Consider the following 24,561-nt stretch of genomic DNA (forward strand, 5'->3'; position numbering starts at 1 on the left):
ATTTTTTAATATAGACATTCATAAAATATATAGTAACAAAAGAATTATCTTAGAAGTCATCTTTTTGTCTGCCAGTGTTACTTCACTGCTTTGATTTATCCTTGGTTCTCCTATAAGCAGAGCCTGAGCCAAAAGCTTACATATGTAAATTTGGGAAGTGATCCCAGGGAACAGTGGCAAAATGAAACAAGACAGACAAGCCTTTTAACATATTCATTGAGTTAGCCGAAACAGCACTAGTGCTAGATCTTGAGGGAACTTGTGATAAGTCCTAGGAAATATGTGTTGTATAGTGACCAGGTCTATGCAACCTACCCCCAAAGGCTGAGAGTGCTGAGATGCCAAAGAAAGAGGCCAACAAATCCAGTTTGTCAGAAAGAAACATTTAATAGGGACTTACACACAGAAGCCATGTCTCAGGCAGTGATCCCCACAGTTACCCCCCGACCCAGGGCTTTTATGCCATAGAGAAAAGGGTGTACATGAAGGAACATGTGAGACACTGAAGTCAACTCCTCAGGGAAAGGCAAGAATGCTGTTTACAACATAGCCTATAACTTGCTTAAGGCCATGATTTACAGTGTGTGTGTGTGTTCTTTTAATAGATAAAAGAAATCTTAGAGGGCATTCCAGGAACTGGTTATCAGAAGTCAACATGGTAGATTAGCATCCAAGATGGAAGTTACTTTAGCCTCATACTGTGCCTGTGAATTTCTTTGAGGAGGGGATGGGGTGGCCCCACACCTCTTCCAGGTTGTACATACCCAAGTGCTAGGCAGTTCCTACAGCTGGTGAGAAGCCCAGGGGCAGGAAGTGAGACATCCCCAGAGCAAGAGGCAAGGTTCAGCCCTGCTTGAAACTGGTTGCCACAGCAATGACTTTAGTATGAAGGCCAAGAGGATTGGAAGTGACACACAGGAGGTCTCAAACACTGCTCTTATAAATGGCCTGTGTGTCCTAATGCCATCAGAAGTGATAAAATTGGTACTAGGATGTGGGTAATCCCAGCACTTTGGGAGACCAAAGTGGGTGGATCCCTTGAGTCCAGGAGTTTGAGACCAGCCTAAGCAACATGGTGAAACCCTATCTCTACACAAAGGTTTTTAAAAATTAGCCAGGGCATGGTGGTGCCTATAGTGTCAGCTACTCAGGTGGCTGAGGTGGGAGAATAGCTTGAGCCCAGGAGGTGGAGGGTGCAGTGAACTGAGATCATACCACTGTGCTCCAGCCTGGGCAACAGCACAAGACTCTGTCTCAAAAAATAATAATAATAATAATTCACTATGATGACCCTGACAATAGTTTCTAATCTCATTTACTAGGTAAGTTACAATTTGGTATACTTTAGATTGCATTTTTTTAAATGTTAAATATTTGGATTTATTTGGAAAAAGTAACTGATACAGAATACTAAATTCCTTATAAACATACAAATTGTCATTCTGTGGACCCATGTGAAGCTTTTTTGCCATTTTCCCAGAATAGTAAAGGGCAGAAGATGGGAAAATGAGAGGAGATGAAGATACTCCAAAAGAACATGAATGAATTCAGAAACAAATGCTAGACTGGCAGCCCAGTCCATGCTATATTGTCCTTAACTCACTGAACCACCCTGGTTTTTCCAATGAAAGATAAGCTCCAAAGTTTATTTCAGCTATAAAAGTTTCATTCTTGAAAAAATTCCACTTCAAATCCAGAAACCTAAGCCAGAGGAAACTGACTAGCTCAGTGAAGCCACAAGTAGGAGAAGCAAGACTGAACCTTAAATGTCCTAATTCCCAGGGAGTTTTTTTCTGAATCAGCTAAATGAAGTCTTAAAAGAGGCTACTTAGGGGACTGGGTGCATGAATATAGACAACTCTCAACAAATAAGCCCTATGGTCCACAAAGCTATACACCAGTTCTCTTATGAATTTACCTTCTATTTCCCAATAGGTAAAGGAAATTCATTGAACACAAGGACACTTAGAAGTTAATGGCCATTTCTAGACTTGTCTAGAATGAAATCTCCTTGGTATTGTCTATATTTTAAGGCACTAAATGGATACTACCACTTGGTAGAAAGCCAAAAGGAATATGAAAACTGAGTACAGATTAAGAATTAAACCAGTTTACTTAAGGCTTCAGGAGAGAAGCTAAAGTAGTGTTTATATAACTGGATTTGGGGGCCACCTGGATCAAAATCACCTGGTCTCCATGTTAAAAATGCAGGTTTCTGGCCCCTGTTTATCAGTCTCTGGGAAAGGGCTAATCTGCATCTTTTAGCAACCCACCAGGTGATTCTCAAAAAGTCTAAAGTTTGAGAACCACTGGTAGAGATAACTGAGAAAATGGAGAAGGCAGACAGGGAAAGAACAAAGCCAAATAAAGAATGGAAGGGAAATAACTTCTGTTATGATAGGGTGGCTGAGGAAAAGAAGGATGCGGTACATACTAAGGTACTACTTTCTTTTTCTTTAAATCTCTATGTAACAAAAGTTAAGGGCACTAGAGAAGCTTAATAACCTAATTCTAGTAAAGTTAGAACATTGGAAAGATACCTACCTCAAACTTCACATCATTATTTGAAAATACTCAAGATGTACTCCCCTCAGAGCAACAGTACGAGCAACATCCCCTATCAGATGACAGCATCAACACCAAATTATAAATGTTCTAGCCTCATTCCTGGGTCTACTTTGTATCTCCTAACCTCATTTTTTCATTTTACTTTCTCATCTACCTGTTATCCTATTATATTTCATATGTAACCATAAACCACCTTATGGCCTTTTTGTAAAAAGGTTTATTTGGAATCAATCACTGGTACCCAAATAAATAAAATTAAAACCTTTTGGAGAACTCCAAACTCACTTTAATATGAGATAAGCCGAGCAAATGAAGAGAAATAATGGTTGTAACCAGTCCCTGGTAATACAAGCAGTGGCAAACCTTGTTGATCAATTCCAGCATATAAACAAGAAAACATAACTGTCAGGAGCTACAAACTTTAGTATTCAGAGGCGGACCTATGTATAATGGAGCCAATAAGACCAAATTGACCTTTCAGGTGTTTCCTTGCTATCCCCCACCCTCCTTCCTCATTTACCTCAAGACACAATGGTTTTTGCAAACGATTATATTAAATTGCCTAGTAAGTCATAAAATTATTCAGTTTTTCAGACACTTACTAGCCTCACTCAAGGAATTACATCTGCTTCTCAAGGGTAGGCTGTGGCAGATTTTTCATATTAACACCTGACATGTAGTTGAAGCCAAAAAAAAAAATACTTGTTGATGAAATGACACAATGCTACTTTAAATGTAGACTGAACTGAAATGAACTCCTGTGCAATGCTGCACTAAAGCAGCTCCTCTGTGAGTCCAGGTGGTACTTCCAGATCTTAGCAGTTCTACTTAGAACACTGAACTAGCCTTGTTAATCACTTAAAAGTCTCACATATGAACGAAGATCTAAACTCCCATTAAAGCAAAAATATCATCAATGTCATCTGTCTCCTTAATGGTTCCTGATGTACTGTTTTTATTTATTTGCATCACCGTCCACGAATCAGTTTCATTTTCATGGATGCCTCTAAGATTTTCATGAATCATTTTCTCCTTAGTTTGTATGACAGGCATTGAAACTCCACTATTCAAGAGCTGCTTACTGTTAGGGTAGAGATCAGTTCTATGCACAGTACAGTGTGAGAGTCTCCACTTAGCACTGGTATCTGTAGCACTCTTCCAAGTCCCTTGAGAGAACTGCTGAATTTCCCTTAAAAGAGTCGACTGCAACTTTCTCTGTGGTTTCCTCTGTCTCCGTAAAAATTTATTCTGTGATCTTCTCTGTCTCAGATGATGCTTTGAAGTTTTGATACCTGAGCCACGAAGAAGGTGGTTGCAAATAGACGTTTTTATGCACTCTAGTTTCTTTGGCAAACTTTAAAAGACAGAGAGAGGAAAAATCTGGGCTTAAGATGCAGAAAAACATTCTCAAGCACTTTTAATTTACCAACTGAAAAGAAAAATACACAACTTATCTACAAGTCCTATGCCTGTGTACAATCCCAGAACCACATCGAAAAATTTCACCCCAAGTCTGTTTTTTGAGAGCACAAATGCCCTCTGATTGAAGTGTAGACGAATGTGTCCCCATTTTGCTTTCAAACTCTCAAAAGTACAGCCGCCTAGCAATTAGCTGAATGGCGAGATACCCTATACTTTAGTGTCAGAGCTTTTCCCTCATAACTGCTAATCTGTTCATAATGTAATGAGTGGACGTGAGGAAACATCACAAATGAAAAAATCTGCCAGTACGTATTAATCCGAATCTGGATAATCAGCTTCATGCTGTGGCAGGAAATGAACAAGGAAAAAGGAATAAAGGCTAAGAGGGGTTTATAAAACAATATGAAGACAGGGCTTCTGGCCCAGATACACAGACAGCCTTAAGCTACCCTAATTATGATTCATATGTCATCTTCAAGTTTGGAAATTCAGAAATCAAACAGCTGATCATTTTAGGTGTTTTGCTTCCACACACGGTACACTGCCACAAGGTTCATCAGTGCCTTGCTGAATTGTTTCACTGTTTGTGATAGATTTTAAAAGATGGGCATGGATATAAAACTTTGAGGAAGCCCATTATAATAAAGTAAATCATGATCTTTGCTTCCATACCATTTTCTTATCTTACTATAAGCAGTGGCTTTTAAGTGGGGAGAAGGTGGGTGTACTTCTGAGTTGAAAGGAAAACAGAGGGCCTGAACTGAGTTCCACATCTAACCCCTTGAGCAAAATCCTCCATCTACCCATCTATGAAATGGGAATAATACTGTCTACCTCACAGTGTTATTATGGACATTAAATAAATTATAAAGTTTACTACAAATATATTAATGAAACAGCAAAACAGGGCAATCTATGAAGGAGCACTATATCTGGGGGAGTACTGAGTTTAACCAATAAACACCAGTTTACTACCCTCCTCATTAACTTTTAGTTGTTACCTCTGCCTCATCTACCCTTGATTTTAAACCCAATTTTAAACAGAATGCTTCTCTCCATCTCAGGCTGCGTTTCCAGCCATAGGATACATCACTTTTAGATTATTACAGACCTTTAGAGGACCTATCTCAATGTAAAAACCCCTCAAGCACTTTATCCCTTAGGAATATTCAACCACTTTCCCCATAGCTTTTAATCAAAATGTGTTACAAAACCCTCACTGTATACTAATTTTTTTCTAAAACAGGAATACATTTTATGCAAATTTTAAAAGAAAACTTAACAAATTTTCAATACGTGGTTCATCCCCAGGAATGAACTTTAAATCCCTGAATAGCTCTAAACTATGGATAAGAAATTATGGGGCATGCACAGGATATTTGTTAAAGAATACAATAAAAAACAGGTCAGAATAATTGCCTCTGTGAAGGTGGAATAGGCTCTTAATACATATTTGTGTCTGAAATCATTACCGTTAAGCCCTGAAGTGTCTAATGTCTAAATTCATGTAATACTTCATGCGATACTGGTTCACAAGCAAAGATAAGCACCCTTAAACAGTTGTGAATATAAAAATCACAGAAAAGAAATATAGAGTCCAGCTGCTACAAACAGTAGCAAGTAGCAACAGTACAACACCCCAGCAGTCTTGTGTGGGCCTCATGGAAGGCAGGCACCTTCTGCGTCTGCTCTCATGCCCTTATCCCACTGCACTGCACTGAAGCTGTCTGCAGAAGGGCTGCCTTTCCCAGAAAACCCTGAGCTCCCTGAAGACCAAGTCATGTCTTTATGCAGTTGTATCCTCAGGCTCAGCACACTAGACACTCTTAATGGTTCCTGAATGAGCAGATGGAAATGATGAAGAGCATAACTGGGACTGAAGTCCAATTAACTTGTTTATCTTCTTCCTCCAATGATACAGCTTTGCTCTTACAATAAAAGCAGCAAATGCAATTGCAGTTTGAGTACATCCCAATTTAGCCCCGCTGCGGCTGCTGGACATCACATTTTAAAGAAAAGTGACCTGAATACTTTCACTCATAACAACAACAGAAAAAGTAAAGTAACATAATTTTTGCAATATACCTACCTAGTACCTTGAGCTTCCAGATGTTTAAGCCGGTTGCTTTTAAGAAGTTTGTTACCCAGAAAAATGGCCTGAGCCTTGAGTTTTTTGCTCCTGCACCATACAACTGCCATCTGGATTTCTTCAGAAAGTTGTGTGAAGGACTCAGCCTCTCGGAATCTTTGCACAAAACTTTTGGCATGAGGAGTTCCTATCACTTTCTGAGAAGAATACTTGGTTGTCTTTAGTCTGGATTGAGAACATTTAAAATCAAAACTGGTCTCCTGAAACGTGGAAAGATGAGAAAAATATATTGGACATGTTACTGACTTGTAATTATATGACAACAAAGAAAGCTAGCTCATAATCAAAATTTAAAAATTAGAATTATCAGTCCCTAAATGCTTGAAGTGATGGATACCCCATTTACCCTGTGGTTATTATGCACTATATGCTTATAACAAAATATGTACCCCATAAATATATATACCTGCTACGTACCCACAAAACCTAAAAATTAAAAAAAAAAAATCAGTCTGTAAGGAAATTTTTTTGCTCACTAAGCTTTCCTTATGTCTTTAAAAACTGAATTTTTCTCCACTGCTCCAAATACAAGTTGTTTTGTTCCCCCTCTGTACCAGGACAGGTCCCATCTGCAGCTGAATTAGATTGACATAGGAAAGTTAACATAAATATTCTAACACACATATCTCACATACACAATAAAAAAACCCCACATGATTAAATACTGGTCAAAGCCTAATTGCAGAGGGTTGGGGGATCACTGAAAGGCCCCTCTTCGCTACACCACCAGATTATCACGACTTGTTTTTCACTTATTTCCAAATCCTGAGCAAACCTCCTCAATTTAGAAATGTTTCTGAAAACAGGGAAGATATGGGGCCCTGCAGAGTGCCCAGCAGAATAAGCCCATTAATCAGTTAATGCCTGCTGAATATCTATTTAAAATGCTCAACTGAGCAACACTTCCAATTCTACTTCAACCATCTTCTGACAAGGCACCTTTACTTCTTCAACCCCTTCTTTCTATATCAAGTCACATTTGGATTTTACTAACGTTTACTATTTCTTTATGAAAATATGCTGCCTACGAGATGATCTGCTCTTTCATTCAAAGCTTACCTTCTTCCAAATTTCTTACACTCAAAAGGAACTTTAAAAAAAAGTAGAAAATATAAAAGTAATGTCCCAGGTCAATAGTTTATGTTTGGTGATCAATAGAAGTAGTTTGCTTTAAAGCTAAGCAAGTTAGTGCTATTTGCTAAAAATACAGTAGCAGTTAGTTTTGAATAAGAGGGATGCTGACCCACCAACTTCAAAGCCAGCTCACCTACAAACAGGTGCACAGGCTGCAGAAGTTTCAAGGCTCACAAAGCACCATAGTTCTTGAGATACAGTTGAAAAACTGTTCTGGGGACTGGTGAATAGTAAAGAAGAAAGACTATGAAACCATAATGCCTGCATTCAAATCGCAGCTCTACCATTTATTCACTATGTGGCCTGGCAGTTTCTTGGCCTTTCCATGCCTCAGTTTCCTCATCTGAAATATGAAAACAGTAATAAGCATGCCCACCTCACAGAGCTTTTGTGATATAATTACATGACTTCATGCATATAAAAGCACTTAGAACAATGCCTGGCACAGAAAGTATTACTCCTCACTCTGAATTCATAAATTGGACAGAACATCAATGGAAGCTGGAGTCCTTAAGTTCAAGAAAGTATGTTTAAGAATTCTTAAATAAAAGAAGTAAAGTAACCCATGAAAAATACCAGAAGTAAAGACATTTTGCAAAGACAGGGTTAAAAAAAAAAAAAGTCAAGTTACTGAGTAAAACAGTAATGCTGATGTACTTATATGCTGTTAGGTCCAGAACAAACAGAATTTACAGACATTAATCAATCATGTTAAAACTTGTACCTCAACAGGAGTAAAGGAATAGCTTCATGACAAAATGATAAGGATGACCAAAATGACCGTAGCTAATAACATCTAACTCCAATTAAATGCTTACCATACTCCGGACTGCTGAACGCTTTACATGCATTAAAACTAGCACAACCCTATGAGGCACATATTACTATTACAAAATAGAGGTACGGAGAGATCAGGAAACTCACAGAAGGTCACACAGCTAGTACCAAAGCCAGGACTCAAACCAACGGTCTGACTGCAAAGCCTATACTCTTAAGCTGCAGTACAATCCATACTTAACAACAGATCTTACGGTTACTTTAAAATTCTAGAGAAACTCCTACTAAAATATTTCTGAAGGTACTCTATTAACTGAATTAACTAGATGTATTAAAAATCCCCTGCCTCTATATTCATTCAGAAGCACACACTGACAACTAAGAAGGCACTAAGCTTAGAGCTGGGGATAAAATGAAAATCTCTGCCCTTGGTAAGAAGCATCCTCTACAAATTAGCAGAAATCATAAGCTAAATTTAATGAAGCCAGACAAACCTGAGTAGCTTTGTGTTTCAGCTGGTTGCAGAAAGCCCTCACATCAAATTCTGATGACTTTTCTGTGGAGGTGGAAAAATTGCAGATACAAAACCTTAGGCATACTATTTTCAAATCTACAACAAATTCTTAAGTGCATGACATTTCTTGCCAAATTACCACAAAATAAAGGAATAAAGCAAGCAAATAACTAGGAAGCAACTACAGAAACAAATAAACAACTTAAAGTACTCAAGCTTAGAAAGCACAGGCATTACCATACCTCTCTAAAGATAATCAATATGAGTCAAAATTAAGATGTGAGATGTTGAATTTCTTTCTATGCAATGCATGACTATTACTTTCAAAAGGTTTCTTTTTATTTGTTTTTTGTTTTACTAGAGTATGTGCTGTATCAAAGCAAATTACCTTTGAAGACTCTCTTATTCTTTACTGGCTGTCCAAGATCCACATTATTCTGTACATTGATCTTCATTTGTTTAGCTTTTTTTGAAATTCCAAGTAAGGTTTCTTCACTGGCTCTTGGTGACTGCTCATTTATTAAAAACAGTTTATTTAGCAATTTATTTATTCCTTTAGCTGCAAAAGCTGTAGGCATTTTTTTCTTAAAGGCTTCAAAATATGGCTGTCCTAAAAATTCAGTGATATCAGAAGGAAAGGTAAAATCTTTGAAGTAAGGCATTGGTTGAATCCTAGCGACCTCTTGAAGCAATCCAAACAAAGGCTCATATAACAAAATCAACCTTTTTAAGACACCTTTATAGAGAACCCTAGAGAAAGAAATAGGAGCTCATTAATTAGCCAGTAATTACAATTTGCAGATTACATAATAAACTGCAAGATTGAAAGCTGAAAATAAATGGCTATCAAGGTCCTCCAGTACAGATAAAAAACACTATAGTGCACACTTGCGAACAGCCAGATTAGTCCAACCCAACAGAAAAATCCAAGTATAAAATGTTACTCAAAAAACTGTAAGACAGTCTACCAGGAAAGATATATATATATTCAAAAAGTACTACATGGAGAAATGTACAAAAGGATGCATATCAAAGTTTTAAGTGTGGTAGATGGTGAGATTTTAGGCAAATTTCAGGTTCTTCACATTTCTCTTTTTAAATTTCTTAAAACAGGCATGTATTATAATCAGCAAAAATTAAAGCTATTTTCATTACAGAAGAGAGTATCAAAGGTTTAGCATTTTAAAATAATATGATTAGTAATCAAACATTGTTACCTCTGATTAAGAATAAGTAGAATAAAAAAATAAAACAATAGGAAATACTATTTGAGATATCCAGGTTAAGATATCAAAGCAAGGTTTTCAATCTCTAAACACAGAAACTTTTTTTCTTTTCTCCATCCAATGTTTTCTTACATTCATATTAGAACTAATAATCTTAATTGTTTCAAATGGCCCAAAACAGGCCTTCTTAAAGATACGGGCAAATTCTAATTATCCATCAGATCAGTTTCACAATATGTACTGAGAGACATGAAAGAGATGTCTCTTTAGTTTGCAAGTATTACCAGCATACATCAACTAAATATGCTCAAAAAAGCAGTGGTGTTTGAGATGGAAGAAAAGAGTCTAGCACATAAGAAGGTCAAAAATTGCATTTATCATTGCCATTAAAAATTAGAAACCAAGTGACAGAAAGAATCAAGTGATATAGCCAGCCCAGGATTAGCATCATTTTAAACGGCCTGTTGCAATATGACTACTACCAACAATTTTTTATTACTGCAATTCCCAGTCACAGGCATTAATTTTTTTAATGTTCAGTAAAAGCCCACTGATGTTTCACTACAACCTACCATGACCCAGATTTCAGTGTGACACCAGTCACTCCCGATTTTTTTAGTTGTTTAGTGTTGGGCTGATCTCGCGGATTGAGATACAAAGCCTACTCCTTTGATACAGCCATCAGCACTCGGCTTCCCAATCTACCCTCAAAAAACTCTGATCAAACCAAGAAAGAGAATACCTGCACCTTCCATAACCCCATAAGAAAATAAGTTTGAAAACTACTAATAAGAAACCTAGGCTGAAAGGAGATGAGAAAGAAATGAAGGATGTCAGAGGTATGTACATACCATAACCTGCTCACCAGCCCAACCATCACAAGGTTTAAAATAATGAACTCTTGCAAACCTAGATGTTTCACAGTCAAACTGGAAAATCAATTTAAGGTAGAAAACAAAATCAAAGTAATGTGGGTTTTGTAAGTTACAATCATGAATGAAGAAATATATTGGAAGTAAAGAGAATTTTCTTAAAGGTATTAAAGCCTTAAAACACGTTCTATTTAAGAATTTGAAACTTTAAAATATGGTTATAAACACTCTGCTAGAGTTCCCGTTATTAAATTTAGTTCTTAAAGTTTAGTTTCTAAGATTAAGAATTTCTAGCTATCAATGCTCTTAGGATAATACGTGCTGAACAGTGACAGGCAGTCTCTGGCAATGGCTGCATCAGGCAATTCCTGAGAAAAAGAGGCCAAGAAGCAAAAGTTTAAGAATTCCTGTAGGTTGTAACTCCTATGGAGTGTTAGCTTTCAAACAAAAATACTGTTAAAAATATCCAAACAATTCCAATTCAAAAGAAGGTATATTTCAAGATATTCAAGGATACAGAAAAGTTTTGCAGCAGCAGTCCAACAAGCGGAGCAACAACTTGCAGGCTCCCAAAACCTTCATCAACACCAACTCCACCACTGGCTGACTGGGGACAACACATACTTTGGTAGTTAAAGGCTGATTTTCACTTGAAAAAAACAGAAAAAGTACATTACTTTCACTTAAAAAAAAAAGGGGTTTTTTTTTTTTTTTTTTTTTACATTTACCAGTTTATTATAAAGGATATGACAAAGGATTGAAATAAAGAGACTCATAGGGCAAGGTATGGCAGAAGCAGCACAGAGCTTCCGTGTCCTCCCTGGGTGACCCTTCACATTTTCAGCTATGTGCAAGCTCCCATTACTTTCATTTTTAAATATAAAGCATTTCTATAGCAGTTTTCAAGTGAAGACTTGCTTTAAGCTCAATTTGAGGTAGTTATGCACAATAACAGCCCACTGATGTTTTAATATAATCTACCATGACCCAGATTTCAATGTCACACCAGTCACTCCCATAGATCAATGTCAGAAGATTACCACAAACACCAGGTGCCCCACATTAAAACAAAATTTATACAGCTGAGGTATAATTGGTTATATTCCAACAGCAAGCATAGAGAAATCCAAAGGGAGATCACAAGACATTGAGTTCCCAGCCCACCACATCACAAAGCAACTGGACCACTTACTTACTTGGAAGAAAACAACTCAAACAGGTCTTGAATTGAGCCCTCCAAATTCATGTTTTTCAAACGCTTTAAACATTGCTCAACCTGAAAGAAGAAGAGCAGTTCAAATTCATGTGTATGTAATGCAGACAGGGTCACTGATTATGACCAGGAAAGCAAAGACTTCTAGATTTTCAAAGTATGGAAATACGCTAAATATCACAGAATACCTTATTTTTTTTCAAGGTAGAGAAATCCAAAGCGCAAGCAATTGCTTCTAGTTACAAATTTGGAATTTATCCAGCCAAACACATTTTTAAAATCAGGTGATTCCTAAGAAATTAGTATACGCCACAATGAGCTTGATGTCATAAAAGGGACCAAAACGAGTATAGATTATTCTCAAGATTATAATTTTGCTAAGACAAAATTTTTTTTTTTTTTTTGAGATGGAGTCTCACTCTGTCACCCAGGCTGCAGTGCAGTGGCGTGATCTTGGCTCACTGCAAGCTCCGCCTCCCGGGTTCACACCATTCTCCTGCCTCAGCCTTCCAAGTAGCTGGGACTACAGGCACCCGCCACCACACCAGGCTAATTTTTTGTATTTTTAGTAGAGACGGGGTTTCACCGTGTTTGCCAGGATGGTCTCGATCTGGACCTTGTGATCCGCCCACCTCGGCCTCCCAAAGTGCTGGGATTACAGGCGTGAGCCACCGCGCCTGGCCGACAACATGATTTTTAATAGTGAAACTATTAAAACAAGATATCAAATTATTAACTACTAAATTTCAAGTCTGTAAAGTACCACAGAGATGAGGAAAACGATTGGCTTTAATCACTGAACAAATATATTCTTTGAGTAGATGAAGCTTGTTCTTATGTTCCTCTGCATCTTCTCTCTTTCTCCCTTCTCTCTCTTGGGTTTTTTTTCTCCTTTGAACCACAGTTCACTTACTATGTTTTCCAAGTGCTTTACCATCTGGGTTTGTCAATACCTCCCTCAAAGGATGGTGTACAGACTTGAAAACTGAAAAAGATAAGAGCTGACCCTAAAGAATTTAAGGATTGTTCCCTCCACTATTCTTGAAAACCGCTGTTAAAACAGAATCCATAACCTTGGTTCAATTTCTAGAAGTATATTTGCAGCTCTGTCAAGATACTCTTGTTGCCAGTATCAATGCCCATCTAAATTTTTGTATCTGTCTAGATGCAGTCCCATGCTGCCCTTTGTGTGTTATTCCTGAGGACTACAGAATTCCTACAGCGTTTTGTACAATGCATGGCTCTTACTTTTTTAAAAAAAAATTAAAAATGCTATGAGTGCTTACTGAACACCGTTCTAAGAACTGGATTATAGCGGTAAACAAAAGGGACAAAATACATTGCCCTTGTGGAGCTTACATTATAGCTGGGAGAGAAAGGCAGTCAATCAATGGCAGGTGGTGTTAAGTGCTATGAAGACAAATAAGGCAGAGAGGGAGTGCTGAGAAGATTGTAATTTTAAATAGGGTCTGTTTTTATTTTAGCATTTAATTAAATATTTTAGCATTTAATTAAATATTTTACATGTCTTCCTATTTTTACTACTAGATTTTTAGCAACTAGAGATAGGGAAGTTTCTAATACCACTTTATCTGCCAGCATGGCCTACATGTACTCCACAGAACAGGAATCAAAACTATTTTCTGTGTTCCATTTAGGGGAATGTTTAGAGACAGGCCGATTCTAGTACTTACATGAAAGTTCTCTGAAAACTGTGAAATATTAAGCAGTTGTAAGGCAGTAGTAGAAGTGGTAATAGCAGCTGTAGCAGTAACATAAGCATAAAACATGTTTCCTACTTCAGGGATCACATGGAATATAAAATATATACACAAATAACCTTACCATGACACAGACTATATTAAATGCTATAAGAGAAGTACAAAGAGGAGGCCCAAATAGCCAAGAATTTAAAAAAAAAAAAAAAAAAAGCAACTTCAGTAATAATCAGAAAAATACAACTTAAAATGAGATTACTATAACACAGATTATCACTGCCAGAAAGGCTTAAAATGGGACTTAGAGGATAGGAAGGCCTTTAACAGGCAGACATGGTGAGGCTGGGCATTCTAAACATACAGGACCAGGTAAGCAGACTCAGAAGCAGGAACAAACACAATGAGCATGCAGGTGTGTTGAGTCCAGGTTGGCTGGAATATAATCTATCTGAACGCAAGAGAGAAGCCCGAACTAAGAAGACTGAAGAGGCCAGATCACAGATCTCGTAAGCCAAACTAAGAAGTCTGGTCTTTACTCAGGACACAATGGAGAACGACTAAAAATCAAAGTTGTGTTTTCAGATGATTAACCTGGTTTTAATATTTAGAATATGCCAGAACTTAGGAAAAGCTGAAGGAGGAAACATCAGTTATGATAGTAAGACAACTAAAAGTTGACAAGGTCTAAGAAAGGAAAATGGCAGCCAGAACTGAAGAGGGGACCAGATGCAGAGGAAGTTTTGTCTTACGGACTGCCTGGATGGGAGAGCTACGTAAGAGAGAGAGACTAGAGAATGCCAAATTTTGATGACGGGGTGATTATTCACAACCCAGAAGCTAGAAGGAGAAATACATTCACTTTGAGGGTTAGCAAGCTTGCTTTTGGATTAAAAAGACTCCGAAAAAGATAAAAGCCACCCTAGAATGGAAAATTTAGGGAAAGACCATGGTCCCAGATCTTTCTTTGATGAAATCTTCACCCTGTTTGCTTTAAGTACTAGGGGTAGAAAACTAACCAGAAAGCATGCATCTATAAGGTTAGAGACTGTGTCTACCTTTTTCACTCCTCTATACACAGCACTAAGCAGAATGCCTGGCACACAGAAAGTTCAAAAACACTTGCAAGGTAGCCCTGTCACACAATGGATAGCCTTCTGAACTTCCAGAAAATACTTGCAGAATTAAGTGAATGAATGAATGAGCATATCAGGAAGCCAGCTTAAGAGAGGCTCTACTCTATGGTGTAGCCCCTGAGCTGGAGGGCCCAATTTTGTCTTAAGCTCCAAACATGACATGAAACCAGTTTACACCACAACTTGCTATGTACCCACTTACTCTAACATACCACCAATTAGATTATGTACCCCATTATAAGTAGATAAGTTTTTTTAAAAATAATTTTAGCATTTTGATTATGCCCAGGGAACTGTTTCTTAATGTCCAACATTTTGTCTTGGTCAAATCACTTTATCTTTGAGCTGGGCAAAGGCACTGTTGTTATAGATTGTATATAATGAAGAAAATGTTTACTTGCCTATTAGAAACAAGACTGGGAAAGAATCTAAACATACTTCTTTTCTAACAAAAATTACTTTTTGAAATGCTGAAATGCTTTTAAGAAAAAAAAAAGAAACTGCACATGTAACTGTGGGCTATAGGCCTATAAAACACAAGTAATTTACTGAGATTTCCACGAGATTTCCATAAATAGCAATATAGTAAGTGGCAGTGTGATCTACATTTTCAAGTGAATAGGTTGGGTCTCACCTACCGGGCTTCCTCACCTGTTTGAGGGCCAAATGGGGTTTGTGGCGGCCCATTCTGTTGTGATTGCTGTAAAGGACTGCACATAACACATCTGTTTCTGCATCTAAGGTTTGGCTCTTCAGCGACAGTATGACGAGATGGCATTCTTTAATTACAGCTGCAATGCAAAGGTCTGAAGCAGAGACATCTAATAAGATTTAGTATGTATTTCTACAGTAAGTATATTATATTAAAAACACACTAAAAAAAGCATCTTTCCTTATTTGTTTTAAAGGAATCAAAAACTAATGTAATCAGTCTCAACTGTAAGAACGTAAGGATTCTAAGTATAAGAGAAGTTGGAAAATGGTAACAGATGATATAAAGTCCAGGAAATCGTTAAGAGAACATCTGTTAAACAAGAAGCTATATCTTTGCATTGCACTTTATCATGGTTTAATAATCTTTCATATGAATACTTTGCTGTCAGTCATTTGGTGTACACTTACGTCTCATGTGTACACTTAAGCCCCCACCTTGAAGGTGGGGCACATGTCACAACATGTGTAATAACTCTCTAACTCCCCATGTTGCTATGCCCGAAAGCAAGACAGAATGAATAAATTCACAGTCTTCAGAATCAAGGCTTCTGTGTTTGGATATCACTTTATGAGAGACACAAACATATTCAGAAAAGAAAAACCACCAAACTGGAAATCGTATTATTTGATGAACGCCTGACTGAACACCGGGTGCTCATCAGCAGATGCTTCCTAGTCTGAAAATCTGTAGTAGTCCCTAAGATGTAGTTCATGTGTTATTTATGGCTCTAAAGGCAGCACTAGCATTCTAAGTGGAAGTAAAGGCTGGTTGCTACCTAACAAGAATTTTCTTACTGTCCCAACAACTACCTGAAGACAGAATGGGCTGCCTCGGGGATGGATAGTGAGTTGGTGAACTTCCCAGGCCTAATAGGAGTTGTTAAAGAATTTTTGAATAGAGAAAGAGGGAGGATTAATCTGTAAAGTGTGTAGGAAGGATAGATGGGATAATCTGTAAAGTGTGTAGGATGGATATATGGGAAAGGGGATGTGATGATCTAAGTCAAGCTTGTCCAACCCGCCTTATTTTGTTGTTCTGTTCTGTTTTGTTTTGGGCTTTTTGCAGCTTAAAGCCATGGTTTTTAGTTTGTCTCTAGTGAAAAGAGGGATGAGGAAAGGGCTTTACCAGCCCAACCGGAAACAAATAACCTATGACTGTATTCTCTCCCTTGGGCCCTGGAGCTACGTATTTAACATTCATAACAGCTTCCATTTGAGTGTTCATTTACCATGCCAGGCAGTGTTCCAAATGCTTTCTCTACATTATCAACTCTTTCATCCCCCCAAACAGCCCTATGAGGAAGGTGCTACTTTTATCTCCATTTGAAAGTGAGATCAGTGAGGCACAGAAAGGTTCAATGACTCCTTCAAGCTCCAGCAAAGGGTAGAGCTAGTATTCAAACCCAAACAACCTGGCTCCTGCGCCAGGCTCCTACCTACTATATGCCCTTCACCCTAACAAATACCATCCATTTAGGTGGCAAAACACCGTCGTTTACAGCGCACTGTCTCCTAAATTACATCATTAGATATTCCCAACGCCCCTGTGAGGAGTAGGAGGACTAACTCCATTTCACAGATAAGCAGATAGAGGTCCGAAAAGATTGCAGTTTGAGTCCCAGTGCTTAGGTGACGTCCACCGCTCCTCGGGGACAGGAAAAAGAAGGAAAGGGGAAATGGACGGAAGGGTAAACAAGACTCCAAAGACCCGGGTGAGCAAGGGTTCCCAGGCAGCACTGTTCCCCGGCACCAGCTGAGTCCACCTCTCTCCGCCCCCTCAGCGCACGGCTGAGCCTTGGTCTTTCATCTCTCCAGCCAAGCCCTGGGTTAGCACAGCTGGTTCAATGAAGGAATGCGAAGCCAGAGGCCCTACAAGCTACACCAGCAAAGTGCTGGGACCTCTCGACCCCTACGTGCCCCGCGCCCCTTCCCAGCGTCCCCCGGGCCGGGAAATCCCGGTACCACCCCCGCCCACGTGCGCCGGCTGGCCCTGGCGGCCTCCCCCGGAAACGTTCCCCCCTCCTCGCCCGGCGCCTCACTCACCAAGGGCCGCGCCGGGGTTCTGCACTGTCACTGCGCTGCGGTTCCCCGCCTTAGGGATTCTCACACGGTTCCACGGCTCCGGGCCCGGCGGCACCGCAGCCATCTTGCGAGGCGGGGGGACTTAAGAAAAGCGGAGCTACGCGAGAGCACGTCGAGCGACCGGAGGTGGGGCGATGGGACCCAGTCCGGGCCGGAAGGGAGCAGGGGGTGGGGCTCGGGCGGGGCCAGGAGCCCGGCCGGAGGCTGCCTTCATCGAGTAAACGCGTGGGAATGGGAAGGACCCCGTCATCTGTATATTGGTTACCAACACGTGGCCGCGTAGAATCATGGGGGAAAAAAGGCCCCATCCCAATACTAACCAACAGAATCTCTGAGAATGGGGTGAGGAATCTGCGTTTTGTTTAAACTTAGCGCAGGGGATTCGGAAGCACAACCAAGTTTGGAACTGTTAAAGACTTCTAGGCATTTTACAAATATGGAAAATGAGGCCCAGAATAGAGTTGGTGCTTTTACCCCCAACTCTGCCTCAGACATTAGGGGAAAAAGGAAGAAATGAAATGAAGAGGTTTGTGCAAGGTGTGGAATTTGTAGCGAAGAAGCAGTGATTTGCTTTGAGTGGTAAAGGAAGGCTCCTTTATGTCTTGAACCACAGCAAAACCGAGATCACATCAAAGAAACTTGGAAGACACCTGTCAGTCATTCCCACTTTTGTCAGTCTCCAAAACAAGATCATATTCCAAGCTCTAGTGATCCTTACCTCATTAATATCTTTCTAATAATTCATTTATCCTCAGCCATGCTAATGCCCCCTTAAGTTCTTAACACTCCCACAGTAACGTATTAGAAAAACAGTGAGTTTTGGAAACAGACTGCCGAGGTTCTAGTTCTAGCTTTGCTGTTTACTAGCTCGGTGATCTCAGGAAATTTACTTACCTCCTCCTCCAGACCTTAGTATCCCTGTGGGTAAAATGAAGATGATAATAATAGTATCAATTCTCACAGACTTGTAAAATGCCAAGGCACTCCTGGCATACAAACAATGAACATTTACCATAGTTAATATTGTTGATGTTATTACTACTATTTCATGCAAGCAGTCTTACTTTATTGAAACACTTTCCATGCTCTTTCTGTGCGCCTTTACACATCTACCTACTCTACCTGGGTCATCCTCGGAAACACAATCTCCTTTCCTCAGCTCTGGGGTCGTCACTTGGGGTAATTCTTCCTAAACACCCCATCCTCACTCCATAACTTGATACAGAGGCCCCTTTAATGTGTTACCACAGTGCCCTGTGTTGGCCTATGTATTAGTTTTCTATTGCTGCTGTAACCAATTACGACAAACTTAATGGCTTGAAATAAGTAGAAGTTATTTTACATTTCTGGAGGTCAGAAGTCCAAAATTAATTTCAATGGACTGAAGTTGGCAGGGCTGGTTCCTTCCGGAATCTCTAGGGAAGAATTCATTTCCTTTCCTTTTCCAGCTTCTAGAGGCTGCCTTCATTCCTTGGCTCATTTCACTATCCTCCACCTTCATTGTCAGCATGACATTTTTCAGTCTCCTCCTCTTCCTCTGTCTTTCTCACCCTCCTGCCTGCCTCCCTCTTAAAAACACCCTTGTGATTACATTGAGCCCATCAAGATAATCAGGATAGTCACTCCATCTCAGAATCTTTAACTTAATCACATCTGTTTTGGAACTCCAAATTCAGGCTCATGTACCCGACGGGCAGCTGATGCCAAATATTGAGATACTGGTGCTTGGAGACAGAGAAATATTTATTCGATTTGACCAAAGTTAGAGGGCAAGAGAGCAAGATCTCTCAGATCCACAGTAACAAAAAAGAAGCAGGGAGTTTTTATGAAGCTACAGAGTAATGAAGAGGGAGTTTCAAGGAATCCAAGGGAAAAGTCTGTGTTTCTTCCATTTCAGATAACACCTTGTGCAGCCGTATGTACATGGCAGCTGGTTGCAATGTCCTTCCAGGAATTCATTCCTTCTGCAAACTATTCTTATGACCCTGAAGTTATCTCCTTCTGCTTGACAAAGAAACAGTACATCAGCAGTTTATAATTACATTGTGGGAACAAGGAATACTGGGCAAAAAGCGAGTGGTTAACATGTACAAGCAAACAAGGGCCTGTTCAAAATTTTCATTATTTCATGCACACACACACACACACACACACACACACACAAAAATGCTGGGGTGCTGAAATCTCAAGCAGCTGAAATCTCAAGGTTATATAGCTACAAAATCCCTTCTCAGTGCAAGGTAACATATTTACAGATTATGGAAATTAGCATGTGAACATCTTTGGGTGGGAGGTGGAGGGATCTTTATTCAGTCTACCACAGCCTCTCTCACAGAATTTACCTCGCTTTATTGTATTTCTTTGTTTACTTTCATGTCTATTTCTCCAATGGCATATTAACCTACTGAAAGCGAGAACTACCATTGACATAGCTAACTGGTCTCTATCTCAATGCTTAGTTCAGAGCCTGGCATATAGTAGGGCCTCAGTAGATATTTACTGGCTGTATATGAGGTTGGATGATGCTTGAATAGAGTCTTTTGAAGGATGAATAGGAACTCCCCAGGCAGTTAAAGGAAAAAGGATATTCCTACAGAGAGGTTTTAAGCAGCATGGGTTTGAAGAATCACTAGCCCTGAGTTGGTACTGCTGGGACATGATTTGTGCTGAGGGATGGAGCTGGGAATAGTGGTGTCAGTCAGATCATGGGAAGAATTTGGCTTTTTACCTGAAGACCAGTAGTTCAGAAACCTGGCTGATTATCAAAATTGCCTGGATAACTTAAAAATAGAGATTTTCAGGTCCCACTTGAAAATTCTTACTCATTACTTCTGAGTAGGTCTGTTTTGAAAAGGTCTTTGTGATGGTACTCTAGGTTGACGTGTCCTTGCTATAGGTGATAAAGGAGTCACTCACTGAGTCTTAGGCAGAGCAATTTTTGTCAGCTTGCCTCAGAAGAAGAGCACCCTGGAGAACAGATTTGGGAGAGAAGAGGTTGGAAGTAAGGAGACCAGGCCCATCTGTTCTATTACAAAAGCTAAGGCCAGAAATGATGCAGACCCAAACCTTCAAGCATTTCTACTGGATATAGACAGTATGACTTATTTAGATGTCTAGCATGGGTGGAGAGTGTCCCTTATCTGAAATGCTTGGGACCAAAATTGTTTCAGATTTCCAGTTTTTTTTAGATTTTGGAATACTTGCAAATATACATGAGATATCTTGGGTATGGGACCCAAGTATAAACATGAAATTTATGTATGTTTCATATCTACCTTAAACACATGGCCTAAAGAAACTTTTATGTAATATTTTTAATAATTTTGTGCATGAAACAAAGTTTGTGTACATCTCAATCACCCATGTGGACAGTCTGTGGTTGTTTGGTGTCAACATCATTCCTGACTCTGAATTTATATGCTACTGTTTTTTTGTTTGTTTGTTTGTTTGTTTGTTTGTTTTTTGAGATAGAGTCTCACTCTGTTGCCCAGGCTGGAGTGCAGTGGCACGATCCCGGCTCACTGCAAGCTCCACCTCACAAGATCACACTATTCTCCTGTCTCAGCCTCCCGAGTAGCTGGGACTACAGGTGCCCACCACCATGTCTGGCTAATGTTTTTTTGTATTTTTAGTAGAGACGGGGTTTCACCGTGTTAGCCAGGATAGTCTCGATCTGCTGACCTTGTGATCCGCCCGCCTTGGCCTCCCAAAGTGCTGGGATTACAGGTGTGAGCCACCGCACCCAGCCTATATGCTGCTGTTAAGCAACCATTTTTTTCTCTTATTCACACATATGTGCTTAATAGTAAAAAAAATGATATACCATTAATACAGTGAAAATTAATGTGTTCAGGGTAACTTGTATCATCATGTCAGTACTCAAAAAGTTTGGCATTTTGGAGCACTTCAGATTTTGGATTTTCAGTTTAAAGATGCTCAACCTATTTACATATTTACATGTCTAGAATGATGATATGGTTTGGGTCTGTGTCCCTACCCAAATCTCACGTTGAATTATAACCCCCAATGTTGGAGGAGGGGCCTTGTGGGATGCAATTGGATAGTAGGGGCAGAAATCTCCCTTGCTGTTCTCATGATAGTGAGTTCTCAGGACATCTGGTTGTTTAAAAGTGTGTAGCACCTCCCTCTTTGCTCGCTTGCTCTCCTTCTCTGGCCATGTAAGATGTGCCTGCTTCCCCTTCACCTTCCTCCATGATTGTAAGTTTCCTGAGGCTTCCCCAGTTGTGCTTCCTGTACAGCCTGCAGAATTGTGAGTCAATTAAACTTCTTTTATTTATAAATTACCCAATCTCAGGTAGTTCTTTATAATAATGTGAGAATGGACTAATACAAATGACTTCCAGATTTTCACCTTAAGTTCGAAATATGACATTCAGAAGAAGAATAGATTTAGGTAGGTGGCAAGGGTGATAAGATAACTTTCGATATACTGAGTTTGAGATTGTCCATGGCTATCCACGAGAAAATGTGCAGCTCACCGGTTGAATAAATGGGACTATAGCTCAAAAGTGATTGCAAAGGGTTGAAGTAGAGACAGTGAATATAAAACAATATTTTTAGTAGCTTAGATAGGAGGGAAAATGGAGTTTATTTGTGACAGAGAGATGCAGGATCAAGAAGAGTATTGTTTTGTTTTGTTCTGATTTTAAGGATAGTTTACTAGTCAGGATTCCACCAGCCAAAGAGAAACAGTAGAATATGTAAAGGGATTTACAGAAAGAAATTGACTTATACCATTGTAGAGGTCAGATAGGAAAGTCTGAAATTCATAAGGCTGGAAACTCTCAGGCAGGAGCTGAAGAGGAAGTCCGCAGGTGGAATTTCTTCTTTCTTCACATCTTCAGGAAAACCTAAGTTCTATTCTTTAGGCCTTTCAACTGATTGGATCAGGCTCACCCACATTACCCAGAATAATCCCCTTTACGTAAAATCAACTGGCTGTAGACATTAATCACTTCTACAGAATACCTTCACAGCAACACCTAAGCTAATATTTGATTGAATAACTGGGTGCTACAGCCTAGCCAAGTTGACACATAAAGCTGACCATCACTGATGGAAAATGACTTGATCAAACATATATATAGGCTAAAGGGAAGAATTCAAAGTGTGAAAGAAGCTGGATATAAAAAAATAGGAGAGAATTGGTGGAGAAAGACCCATTACTCATTCAACAAAGTTTCTGAGCGTCAGTTTTTTGCCAGACACCATCCTAGGAACCAGAAGAGACAAGCAGGGATGGAATCAAGTGCTGAAGTAAAGCAGTTGACTTAAATATCAAAACCTTTTATTATCTGAGCCAGGAAGAAAAATAAAGATAGTATAGATATGGATCTATTTGGGATGGAGTGATGGACAGCTTCTGTGTTCTCAGTGGAGGAGGATTTGAGATCATTACCAAGAGTGGAGGAGGGCAGGGAGATGGTGTTTTGGATGAGCAATGGATGTTGAAATCCGAGCTTCCTTGAATCAGGGCACATGGGAAAAGCACAGGCTATGTACATTAGAAGTAAGGTTTTAGGGCCCTACTGTAAACAAATCTCTAGACTGCAAAAAAAAAAAAAAAGGCTGTCACAGACACAAATGACCATTAAATGTAAAACCTTGGCCATCTCATTAGTAATTCATGAAATACAAATTAAAATAATTTTTAGCTTCTATCAAATAGACAAAGAGTAAAAAGCATGGTGTCTGGTGTCACTAGGGCTTTGCACAAAAAATCTAGGTGCAAAGTTATCCTTTGTTGTAATCATAAAAAAGGAAAGTGGCATTGTATCCTCACAATAATTCGATTACTTTCTAATATTTTGGCAGTGGAATTTTTTATTCCCCACAAAATCTTATATAGAAACCTACTATGTAAAACAAATATATAAAAGCAAGATTGCAGTGGTTAAGTATGTATGGGGGAATGCAAGGCTCTCCCATTAAGGCAATTTTGAGGGGCCGTTTCCTGAGGTACTTGCCCAAAACATTTCCTAGAACAGTTTGAAACTTGCTGCTGTAAATAAATATGTATTAATGTGAGCAATTATTAATGATACATTAAGATTTTTTTAAGCAGTTCAGAAAACTGTATGTCATTCCTTGAAAAAAATACATAGCCACACATTGAGGAAAAGGTCTAGAAGGATCTAAATGAAGGTTATAACAATGGTCATTTTTCTGGCAGTAGGATAGATTTTTTTTTCTTCTATGAGCTTATTTTTTTATATTTTAAAAAAAGAAGTATTGCTGTTGTAATGAGAAAAAATTATGTATTATTTTTATTTATTTATTTAATTATTTTATTTATTTTACTTTTTTTGAGGTGGAGTCTCACTCTGTCGCCCAGGCTGGAGTGCAGTGACACTGTCTCGGCTCACTGCAACCTCCACTGGGAACAAGTGATTATCCTGCCTCTGCCTTCCAAGTAGTTGGGATTATAGGCGCCCACCACGGCTGGCTAATTTTTGTGTTTTTAGCAGAGACGGGGTTTCTCGATGTTGGCCAGTCTGGTCTCGAACTCCTGACCTCAGGTGATCCCCCAACCTCAGCCTCCCAAAGTGCTGGGATTACAGGCGTGAGCCACCTCGCCCGGCGAAAAAAATTATTTTTAATGCTAGAATGCTGTGTACCAAGATGTTTGTGTGTGTGCATGCACATGATATGATATGTGTATGCACAATATATTCAGAGATATATCTTTTGGCTTATTCACCTATGGCCTTTCAGCTCTAATCCCATGCTTCTATATTTGCTCTGTGATGCTGGAACTGGGACTCTGCAAACTACTTGGCTAGCTGGTAGATATACCAATATGGGCCACTAGAGGGAGGTTGAAGGCAAGAGCAGGAGAGAAGATTCTTCTCTGCTCCATTGTCCCTGGCAGTGTTGCCCAACACTGTCTTCACTCCAGGTAATGGCAGTTGGTTCCAGTCCCTGACTCTTTTTGACACACGCCCAGAACTACCCTCAGAGGTACTAGCAGCACCAGGATGGTGTTCTGTCCTCAGAGGTCTGGGTCCCAATTCTGTAA

At 39.3% G+C, this 24,561-nt stretch overlaps 1 protein-coding gene across 5 annotated transcripts; it reads right to left on the minus strand.

The window, feature by feature from the left end:
- Positions 1-367: 367 nt before the first annotated feature.
- On the minus strand, positions 368-17,631 carry NEPRO (nucleolus and neural progenitor protein). 5 transcript variants are annotated; one of them, XM_003825101.7, is made up of 9 exons: positions 17,484-17,631; positions 15,378-15,532; positions 11,859-11,938; positions 11,180-11,311; positions 10,642-10,719; positions 8,953-9,314; positions 8,545-8,606; positions 6,080-6,339; positions 368-3,922 (listed from the first exon to the last, which is right to left on the minus strand). In XM_003825101.7, the coding sequence occupies exons 1-9, from the start codon at positions 17,584-17,586 to the stop codon at positions 3,454-3,456; spliced, it is 1,701 nt and encodes a 566-aa protein (XP_003825149.1). In that variant the 5' UTR covers positions 17,587-17,631; the 3' UTR covers positions 368-3,453. The 5 variants fall into 5 exon arrangements, with proteins under 5 accessions (XP_003825149.1, XP_054966251.1, XP_024784001.1 ...); XM_055110276.2 differs by having other exon boundaries at positions 11,180-11,269; positions 17,484-17,618; XM_024928233.4 differs by lacking the exon at positions 15,378-15,532 and having other exon boundaries at positions 11,855-11,938; positions 17,484-17,519.
- Positions 17,632-24,561: the final 6,930 nt, after the last annotated feature.

The sequence above is a fragment of the Pan paniscus genome, chromosome 2 (assembly GCF_029289425.2).
Source record: "Pan paniscus chromosome 2, NHGRI_mPanPan1-v2.0_pri, whole genome shotgun sequence".
In the NCBI taxonomy this organism is placed as follows: domain Eukaryota; kingdom Metazoa; phylum Chordata; class Mammalia; order Primates; family Hominidae; genus Pan; species Pan paniscus.